Source organism: Rhagoletis pomonella, unplaced genomic scaffold (assembly GCF_013731165.1).
Source record: "Rhagoletis pomonella isolate Grant_MI unplaced genomic scaffold, Rhpom_1.0 Rhpom_scaffold_00002, whole genome shotgun sequence".
Classification (NCBI taxonomy): domain Eukaryota; kingdom Metazoa; phylum Arthropoda; class Insecta; order Diptera; family Tephritidae; genus Rhagoletis; species Rhagoletis pomonella.
Window position 1 is genome coordinate 77,292,240 of NW_023458556.1, and position 11,451 is coordinate 77,303,690.

General features: G+C 38.4%; 1 protein-coding gene across 1 annotated transcript in view; it reads right to left on the reverse strand.

The window, feature by feature from the left end:
- Nucleotides 1-11,451, reverse strand: part of LOC118754964 (plexin domain-containing protein 2-like) — a 90,804-nt gene that overhangs the window by 37,310 nt on the left and 42,043 nt on the right. Inside the window, exons 2-3 of the mRNA XM_036489829.1 lie at nt 270-462; nt 4-213 (exon numbers count right to left, since the gene is read on the reverse strand). Coding sequence (XP_036345722.1) covers nt 4-213; nt 270-462 — 403 coding nt within the window. The remainder of the gene's footprint in view (nt 1-3; nt 214-269; nt 463-11,451) is intronic.

The window sequence follows — 11,451 nt, forward strand, 5'->3', positions numbered from 1 at the left end:
TACAGAAAACCGTTTTGTCAATTATGTACGCATCAGATAGGCCGACTTTAACGGGATGCTTATCATCTTGAATGGCATTGATATCGATGGGAACATAGTAGTAGATGAAAACAATATTGCCGTTCTTATGTAACGTGGCACTAAACGTAAATTTTCCAACATCTTGTTTATCTTGCAAAGACACCTTTTCCCAAATTACAGTGAATGCAGTGCCTAAAAGAAAAGGAAATTTAAAAATATTGGCGGCAGATTGTCATATCAAATTTTACCATTATCTTTGATTCGTACGAAGGATTCGTCTGATAAGCTGGTATCGAAGTTAGCCATTAATGGTGCAATGTATTGTGTTGCTGCTAACCAGGAGTGTACGTAATCACCTGTGTAAAGGAAACCACCTGTTGCCACTGTAACATTCCGCACAGGATGGCCATAGAAAGGGAAATCAAAGCTCAACTCCACAGTCTAGAGGACAGAAAAAAATAGTTCGATAAATAGTTTACAAGTAAAATAGCTCGGTCAAGTTAAACATTCAAGGTTATGATAATTCGCATAAAGCAGAAAATTGGTACGAGTGTTGCAAATACCATTATAAAAGAAATCTCTCACGTTTGCAAAAAAATGTATTCAAGGTCAAAGGTCACATAATTTTTATACCCGAGCGCACTTGTGCACAAGGGTATATTAATTTTGTTCACATAACGGTTGTTTGTAACAGCCAAAACGAATCGAGATAGATATAGACAAATGTATACATAAATGATCAGGATAAAAAAAGAAATCGATTAAGCCATGTCTGTCTGTCCGTCCGTCTGTCCGTCTGTCCGTCTGTCCGTCTGTCCGTCTGTCCGTCTGTCCGTGTACACGATAACTCGAGCAAAAATTGAGATATCTCAACGAAATTTGGTATGTAGGTTTCCCTTAATCCAAGGTAGGTTGCTATTGAAAATGGGCGAAATCGGACTGTAACCACGCCCACTTCCCATATAACGGTAATTTCCAGAAATACGAAAACTGCGATATTTTAGTAACTACTGAAGATAAATCACTCAAAATTGGTATTTACAATAATTTTTTGACAAAAAATAATAATATTATACATTTTTGGAAAATGGGCGTAGCCACGCCCACTTATGGTTACATGTCTATATCTTGGTAACCGCTGTACCAATTTCTACCAAACTTGGCACAGTTGTCGGCCTTCGTACAGCATACAAAATCGCCTAAAATTTTTAAAATCGGACGATAACCACGCCCACATCCCATATAACGGTAATTTAGAGAAATACAAAATCTTCGATAAATCAGTAAATATTGAAGCTAATTTATTCAAAATTGATGCTTGCAACAATTCTTTACCAAGAAATACGCTTGTGATAAATTTTTGGAAAATGGGCGTGGCACCGCCCACTTATGATCACATATATGTATCTCAGTAACCGTTCTACCAATTTGTACCAAACTCGGTGTGGTTATTGTGCTTGCCACATATAAGCAAACCGTTGAAAATTATTGAAATCGGACTAAAATAACGGCCGCTTCTCATATAACGGTAAATTTCAGAACTGCTTGAAACTTCAAAATTTCGAAATCTAAGGACTCTAATTTACTCAAAATTGATACGCCCTGGCTTACCATATAGCCGTAGCTTTCGGTAAGGCGAAAAACATATATTTAATACGTGCGCCGGGTATTTAATGTTCGGCTCTGCCCGAACTTAGGCTTTCTTACTTGTTATTTTTTTTTTTTTGTTTTTTTACTATATTTGTACAATAAATAAATATTCTACAAATACATTACGATTCGCAGCACTGGCGACGAAGGCCCTCAGCTGTCCTTTGCATCTTATTCGAATGAGATTATATGTGTCTTTGCATATTGCTTTATACTATTATGTGTTATATTCGTCTGAGCAGGTCTACCTCTTTGAGAAAATTATATATTAGTTGTACATTTCTATAGGTTGGGTTTTTGAGTAACTCGATGGGGTCGGCAGAGTTCAGGATGGCTTGTCGGGGCGTAGTGATTGTTGGACATCGTAAAATATGTGTTAGCGAAGATGCTTCCTCGCAGAATGGGCAATTTTCGATGGGGCTTCGTTGTAGTAAATAGGAGTGGGTAACAATTGTATGCCCAAGACGCAGGCGGGTGAAGGGTCTTAACGCACGTAGTGGTATATTTGGATCGTAGACCATCATCTTTCTGCATGGGTTGATTGCTGAGTAGTGATGGACGTACATTCCCCAATCGTCGATTAGTGACTTCAGTCTTAACCTGGTAGCTTCAGCTCGAATGTCTTGCTTAGATACGGAGTCATACATAAGTGAGGGAGTGATGGCGATGTTCTTGGCTGCGGCATCAGCGTGTTCATTTCCCGAAATTCCAACAAGCTCGGGGATCCACATAAGTCTTATTTTGTTAGGGCAGTGTAGTAGTATGTTGCGGATGTTAACTATTGCGTTTTGAGTGTTGGATGGTGATTCGACGGCGTTGATGCACGATTGACTGTCTGTACAAATGACGAATTTGCCTTTATTCATCTTGGCATAGATGACTGCTTCGAGTACAGCGGTGGTTTCCGCCGTGAACACCGAGCAAATAGAATGAAGTATACCGTGTTTGATTATGTTCCCGCAATGTGATACTACTGCAAAGGAGGTGTTGTTTTCAGTCTTGGACCCGTCAGTGTATACGAATTTCCAACCAAGGTCTTGATATTTCTCTTCTTCCGCAGCGAAGAGATTTGTATACTTCTCCTTTGGAGTACTTGCTTTGGGAAGAAGCAGAGCTTTGATGATTGACTTGGCGTTGTTTATCAACCAATGCGGGTGTGCTTCTATAGCTTGAGGCTTTTTATTGATGGGTATCTGAAGATCCTTTGCAAATTCTAAAGATTTTAGCATTGCCGATTTGCACCTGGGCTGCCGTTTTCTTGTTAACATTTTTTGGACATTTTCGGAAAGAATGGAGTTAGAGGTGTACAGCAGTTTTGGTAGGAGTCGGCGTGTAGTGTCGGTTGTTCTGTCTGAAATTGTTGGTAAGCCTGTTTCAGCGTACAAGTTTTTCAATGGGGTTGTAGGGAAGGCTCTGATACTCCTGCGCATTGCGGCGTGGTACGGTGCTGACAGCTTGTTGAGTGTAGCTTTTGGGCTTTTACCGTAAATAGGAAGGGCGTAATCAATTTTGGATAGGATTAGCGCTTTTGTAATGTTTATTAGCGTGGTAGGGTGTACGAAGCTTTTCTTTGATGCAAGGTATTTGATTATGTTTAGACTATTTGAAATGCGCTCTCTTAGTTGAGTACAGTGTGGCTTGAAGTTGTATTTGGAGTCTAAAATCAGTCCAAGAACTTTGAGTTCTTGTACCGAACTTATAGTATCATTGGAAACGCCGGGACAATTCTGTTTCCGGCAAATATGTAAAATTTTGGTTTTTCCAGTAGCAATTGTGGTGCCAGAGACCAGAGACCATGAATTTATTTTCGAAAGTATGCTATCAAAAGTTTCCTCTACAAACGTGATGTCAGAGTTATGCGTGTAAAAAACCACGTCGTCGGCATAGAGTTGACATTCTAAGCTACTTATGTTTTTTGTAAGTTGAGTGATCTCGTCGAATGCTATTATGAATAGGCAAGCAGATAGTGGTGATCCCTGTGGGGTACCATTATCAAGTGGATACGTAGAGGAAAGATACCCGTTTACTTTTACCACACATTTCCTGTTTTTGAGAAAGCTTTTAATAAAATTCTTGATTTTTGGGCCGATTTTCCATTTCTCTAGTTGCCTTAAGATAATGTGGGCGCCGATACGGTCAAACGCTTTTTGAAAATTGGCGGAAAGTACCGAAAAGTGGTTTTTGGACGAGAGGGCTTCTGAAATTAGGTGGTCGAGATGAACTAATGCGTCTATAGTACAGCAACCTTTTCTATAAGCTACTTGATTGGGACTTATACGTTTCGTGATGTTCGCATACCACATAAGTCTAGAGGCTACGATTTTTTCCATTACTTTTCCAAAGCAAGGGATGAGAGAGATGGGTCTATAATTGTTTGCGTCTCCAGCGGGCTTGTTTGGTTTTAATATGGGAACTATGCACGCAGTTTTCCAATGTTGTGGGTAGTGTCCTTGGTCGAGAATAAGGTTGTAAAGGTTAAGCAATCGCTGTTTTACTTCGATGGGTAGTTTTTGGATGATGGGGTATGACACCTTGTCAAGCCCTGGTGTTTTACCTTTAACCGATGAGAGTGCGAATTGGAGTTCAGCTAAGTTTATTTTTGCTTCGATTTGCTTGGCGTGTGTCGAGAGCTGTTGATTTGTCAAAGGATCTTCTTGCAGGTATTGGGCTTTGAGTTGGCGGAAAGTATCTGTAAAGTTTGAATCGGAGGAAGCAGACGAAAAGGAAGAAGCGAAATAGTTGGCAATTCCCAGCGGTGTGGTTATCGTTCCGTTAGGAGAGTTAATGCTGGATAGATAAGATTGCTTTTGAAAGCCAGTGAGCTTCTTAATGTCACTCCAAACGTCACTTGGGTTTGATGTGGGACAGATTTTCGATGTGATCTTTTCAAAGCTTTGTTTTTTAGCCGTTTTTTACAGCTCTCTTGAAAAGGGCATTAGCTCTTTTATATGCTAAAAGATTGTGTTCAGAGCGGGAACGTTTGTAATTCTGCCATTCACGCTGTTTCTGCAGACGAAGGATGGATAAATTGGCATTCCACCAGGGGATCCTTTTTTTGTAATAGCACCGTGTGGTTTGCGGGATAGTAAAGTGGGCGGCGGTGAAGAATTTTTGCTGCTTCTTGGTGAATGTTGTTTGTCGAAGGCGTGTTTCGGCAAAGGTGGAGGCACCGGGCAGTAAAATTGTCCCAGTCCGCGGCTTCTGTCTTGAATTTGCTGATGTGCTTATACTGAATATGATTTCCGTAAGAAATGATACTTGTTAGGATCGGGAAGTGATCACTTCCATGCAAGGAGTCTACTACACGCCAGGTGTATTGCGGTGCTAGGGCAGCAGAACAGAAGGTGAGGTCGATGCAGGTGAAGGTGTTGCGGGTTGAGAAATGCGTGGCGGTGCCGTCATTTAGACAAATTAGATTAGAAGCCAGTAACATGTCTTCAACTATTGTCCCTCTTTGATTGGAGTGGGTATCGCCCCAGATTGTGCTCCGTGCGTTGAAGGCCCCTCCTATGATGCAGTTTGTGTTAACCTGTCTTAGCAAGCGCATTAGTTCAGCGGCAGTGAAAACTTGCGTTGGGGGGATGTAGACAAATGACAGCGAATTTTTGTGTTGTGCTTATCTCTATTGCTACCGCGGAAAAATCGGAACGTATGGGTATTACTCTGTGTGGTATATTTCTCTTAACTAGAATAGCGTTTCCTTGTTTCTTGTTGGTTATTTGCATGTGATTGTGGAAGTAGCCTGCATAGTTTTTGGGTGTATAGGTAGGCTGATTGTAGGGTATGTGAGTTTCATTTAGGAGTAGAATAGAGGGGGAGAAGGAGTTGATGATGATTTCTAGTTGGTGGTAGTTGTTCGTGTACCCATTCATGTTCCATTGTAGAATTGACGTCATATTACTTGAAAAGTTTTAAATGGTTTATGTTTATGTTGAATAATCTTTCTGTGCTAGTGCTTATGTTTTTGCTGGGAAAGTGTGTTTTTATAAGTTTCGGGGGTAATAAGGACATTTAATTCGGGATACTTGGCATATATTTGGCTGCACGGTGACATTTCGATGTCACTAACTGTAGGGGATGCACAAGGAGTCCGAGGGATTCGATCCGTTGAAGGGACGCTGTTTTTGGATGTGGATGCGTGGTTGTTCTTATGCGGAAGTTTTGGAGAAGAAGTTGTTGGTTTGGAGTTGCTTTTGGCTGTTGATGCTGTTTGGCTAGTTTTGGTAGTTTCCTTAATGGTTGAAGAGTTCAATTTGCGATTCGTTGTATGCGTGTTTGCTGGGTTATTGCTGGTGAGTTGTTGCTTGTTGTTTACGTCGGAAAATTTATTGAATTGTGTGTTTGTTTGCTTTAACGGTGTCATCGTCTCATTGTTCTGCGCGTTGGTCGGTATTGTCGATGTTATGTTTGCGTGGCTGGCAATCATCTGTGCCATGGTTGGTGTTGTTTTTTTATTATAATGCTGAATGGTATATGCCGTTGGGTTGCTGTTGTATAATTTCCATGCTTGCCGAGCTGTGCACCTATGTTGAATTTTGGCTTTGTTAACCGCTTTATGCTTAAGGAACGTAGGACATGCAGAGTCAAACGATGTGTGGGTTTCGTTGGTACAGTTTACACAGTAGCTACGTGTGCATAAGTCATGCGGAGGGGGCAAAGCGCACGTTCTGCATACTTCTGAGTTGCGACACCATTTTTTGGTATGTCCTAGTTTCTGGCAAATATTACATCGCATGGGATTTGGTATATATTCCTGTACTTTGACTCTCTCCCAGCCTATCTTTAGGTAATCAGGTCTACGTATGAGATCAAATGTTACAATTGCAGCACCAGTTGGTATCAGCTTTTCATCGGTTTTCTTCATGATTTTTCTTATGCTGATTACTTTCTCGGAGGCTAATTCTTTTGTTAGTTCTTCTTCAGATATGTCTATGATGTTTCTTGAGAAAATCCTACCTTGAGTGGAATTCAGTCCAACATGGGCTGTGATTTTTACTGGAACACAGTCAACGTGCATGGCTTTCAGAAATGTCTGTGCAGCCTTCAGATTGTTTGCCTTGAGAAGGAGATCGCCGGATTTTAGCGGGGTTACTTCTGTATAGTCACGGGATATGGCTTTGAGACCCTTCTCGATCTGGAAAACGTTGTAGGAAGCAATCGGTCGGTTTTGTTCTGATGAATTAGCTATTGCGGTGATTACCAGAAAACGTGGTATATGGTCATCATTTTGGTGGGTCTCTGGGAGTAGAGGAAAGTCAGTCGATCGCAATCTTTTGTTTTTGAAAATCGGTGTGTCGAGGTAATGATCAGGGTCCAGGTCCATAAACCTGTTGGTGTTGGGGGGGTCGACCCCGTTCATCTTTGAGAGTGTGCGCACTTTCAGTGCTTAACAACTGAACCGGTTTGTAAAATTGTTGTATTAGTTTATTGTTTTTGAACTTTTGTTGGAGTGCGTTTACGCGAAAAGTTGGGAGTGTGCAGAGCTTCGCTTTGCACGAAAAAAAAAAAGAAAACTAACACAAAGGCTGCGAGCAAAAGTAGTAATTAAGAAATCGCGACGGTCAACGTTGGTGTTTACGCGGCGATTGCCTGAACGATACTGTCACATAAATTTATTTTTTGCCTTTTTGAGCAAAATGGTAAGGTTTATCAAAAAATAGGTGAGACAAAAGTATAGATTATGCAATTATCTATAAAAACTGATATAACATTTTTCTTCCTAAGGATTACCATTTCTGAGATATAGCGATTAAAAAAATTGCGTTCCCCATAATATGCACAATTTCCACTGTACTTGTGGGGTAGTGTTTTAGGGCGTTTCTTAACGTGTTTTCCCCTGTAGGACTTATTGTAGTCCTGTTTAACTAAATAATATGGCATGCAATAAAAATAGTACCATTGAAAGTTATGAAAGCGGTGTGAATTAAAAGTAGAGAAAACTATTCATCTAATTGATAATTATACTAGTTTACAAGAAATCCCACCTGTGGCACGATACAATCACTTCTCATGTAAAATTTTACGCTGAATCTGAATATGAGGTCAAAACATAATAAACTCTAAGAGGTTTTGAGATATAGTCAAATTTCGGTTTTTAGAGACTTAATTGCATTTTTTTTATATAGCTGGCAAATTTTAAATTTCTTTCCACAGTACTGAAGCGTATTAAATTTAGTATCTTCTACGCAATGACATTTTCCAACCGGATTATTAGTTCAGAAGCTAATCATTGATTCACCGAAAATTTTGCATAATTAAAAAAAAATTAAAAAAAAGTTACTTTCGGTAAAAATATCAATATGAAAGAACCTGTTAACTTTTGGATTCGTGCACGTCGAAGCACGATCTTTCATAAATACGATAAGGCCCTGCTTATCTAAATTGAATAATAAATGTAGAAGTTATGAGCACTTAAGTAGAGATACATACAAAAAGTTTCTACACAAATTTAGGATTTTTTGTGCCAACATGACTGGACTATAAGTGGATACAAAGAGCACACAAATCTCGTAAATAACGTAATTCAAGCCTGCCCTAGCTCTTTGTGCTTTCAAAGATAGGCATTACCTATTAGCTGTAATCTCCACAAATAAAATCAGTCGTTAATACAAATAACTAACAAACACTTGCTTGCTTCGCGGCACCATAAATCAGCTTTTGCGTTATTACTACTTTTATCGTTTATTACAACTAAAAAACTACGGGAATGAAAATTAAAAACCTATACCTACATCTATCACAAACACTTTTCCGTAAAATATTTTGACTACCGAATACCTTTTTGTAGAATTTGCTCTTCTAACTTAGCTTAGAGAGTCTATTTTGTGTACAAGTTTTTGTTCTACCCTCGCAAATACAAGTGCATATATCCTTATTACAATCAGGCGATAAGTAGGTTCTGTTGTTGCTGTTGTTGTAGCGGCTACAATAGCCCTGTCCAGATCGATTAGTCTCTCAATCGTTTTCGTCAAGCTCTACTAGCGGTAATCTCAGGAAGTGTGCAGCCTCGATGAGGTCTGTCCATACGGACAGAGGCGTTAACAGGGTGGGGTTCAGTGGGCATACGAAGAGATGCTGCGAATCATGAAGCGTCTCTCCGCATGCCGGGAATTTGTTTAGCACATCTGCATTTATTCTGCTCAGGTATGAGTTCAGCCTGCTGCAATAGCCAGAGCGAAGTTGGGCTCGTAGGTTCTCGACTCCAGCGGTTCTATTTGTTTGTAAATATTTACATACATGGGCGTAGCCAGGTAGGGGCAGGGGGTGCTCGAGCCCACCCTAACTTTCAAATTTTCCTTATATATATATAAAATAGTACCCTGAAATGCCAGCTTAATAGGGTCGAGCCCCCCCCTAAATTTCATTCTGGCTACGCCGATGTCTACATACATATCGCGTAAACACCATGTATTTAACATTAACTGCTCTGTAACGTGAACACACTCAATAAGTCTTATATGACTAATGTGACCAACTATTTCATAGCTCAAAGAAGGACCGGGAAACCAAATGATACAAAAATGATAACAGTGTACCAATTCAACAAATCAATTTTATTAATTAAAAATCTATACTTTATATTATTCTAAGGCAGGCGCTTATTTCCAGCGATCTACTAATCCTGCAAGTTAGGTATAAAATTAAAGTGCTCGATCTGAAACTTTGCACAAACATTTCAGGTTTAAGAATCGTTAGACCACTTTTGCAATATTTGCACGGACAAATTTTTAAAGTTTTACATTAAACAAAGCATTGATACGTTCATTTCAAGAGGCAGCAACTGTGGAGCGCCCTGAATATGGAGTAATAAAGGACTCCCACAGCAACACCTCGAATGAGTATTTTCGGAGCGCTCCGAATAAATAAAGTGTTTTTTTTTTTGTTATCTAGTCGTTGATTTAAAAAATAAATTTTCAATCAAGAAGAAACTGATCGTTGTTTCGGATATTTCTGCATTTAATGCTCCAAAAATTACTTTTGTCTAATGCCGAATTTCCACTAGGCATTGAAATGATAAAAAGTTGGAGGCATTTAAAAAGTGCCATGTGGAAATGAATTTAATGACTATTTTTTTAAGATAATGACAAGAATAGTTTTTAATACCCAAGTTTGTCATTAAAATTTCTGCTATTTAAAGCCTAGTGGAAATCCAGCAAAACTTTAGAACTTTTCAGATGTATTTATTAGAAAATATGCTGGATAAGTGGTTCCAAACCTAAAAGGAAAGTATTTTAAACAAGAAAAAAAATTTGTTTTGGATTTATTTCAGGATTTTTCCATTTGTATCTGTTTTTTTTTTTACTGAATCATATGTACATAATTTTTTAATTTAACGTTTTTTCAATAAAAACAAATGATAAAAAACCTTAATACTTATTAATTATAAACAAAATTAAGAACATTTTGAAAAACCGTTAATCCTCCTTTCCGGTTTATTATCGGAGCAGTCCGAAAACACTCCGTCTTAGTTATCATCGGAGGATTTAGGGAGTCCTTCTCGCAAAATCATAGGTGAATAGGAGTCTATGCTTTTTGGGGCACCGAAATCACTCATTTAAGCAGTCGTAAAGGTACATTTTTTTCATATATATTGAGAATGCCCTTTTCTCCTACGGGCGTGCTCCTTTGGGACTCTTTTCGCAGCCTCCATAGGAGCATCAACGCAAGGTACAGGGAGTCCTAATTATGCACCCTGCGGACTCCGGTGGTATGCTGGGAACAATAGCACTGCAAATATACCAGCACAAATACTCTTCACATGTGTACATGAGTAAATGGAACATATATTTTAGAGTACTTAAAAAGATAGGAACAAAAAAAGAGAACATCTTAAATTTGAGGAACTGAGCAATGTTACTCAACAGCGCTCTGCTACATAAAACACTGTTCCGCTTTTCCGGAGTACTTGAGTATGTTGATTGCATTCAGTAGTATTTGAAAACTTCATAGGAAGTATAGGAATACTTATGAAGTTTTTCCTTTTAAAATGTTGGCATTTAACATAATGTTACGAAAATACAGACATTTTCTTTCTATTCCAATATATGTATATGTACTTAAAATATTGTTTTACATTTCTCGCCGGACGTTTCAATGTTTGCAAAAAAGTTCGAATCTTTCATACATATACATGATTTATGTACATACATATTATGTAAATTTTTTAAATAACCAAATATGTGTGTCCATTTTCCCGCGACCTCTCTTTATGACCAGTTTTTATTGTCAAATTGATATTTTCATTTCCCAATACTAGGCGCTCATATATTAGCCCAGCAAAATTAGATAAATTTGGTAGGGAAATTGAAAAAAATTTGTAACAGCGATTTTCTGATGCAGTTTGACACTTGCCCCTAAATTTCATATGGCAACATTCCGCCATCTTGAATTTAAGTTTTTTTGGGTTTTTTCCGATTTGCAAGCTTATTTTGCATTTGTCGTAAAAAATGGTTATATACAAATATGTAGAGAATGTAATTTCCCACATTTGTTATATAGAAGGTTTTTTCAAAATAGCATTTTTTACTGTAAAAAATTAACAAAAACTGCAAAAAAATTTACATTGCCACGGTTTTCGCCATTTTTTGAAAATTTCTGTTGAAAATACATCGCATATTGGAATTCAAAAGTTGTAGAGAATTTCATTCTTCACAACTTGTATAGCTACATTTGTTTTGTATGACGCTTAGATCACGGGAACGTGCGAAACATAGCGATTAACCCAGAAAAATTAGTTAAATTTGGTAGGAAAATTAAAAAAAAAATTGTAACAGCGATTTT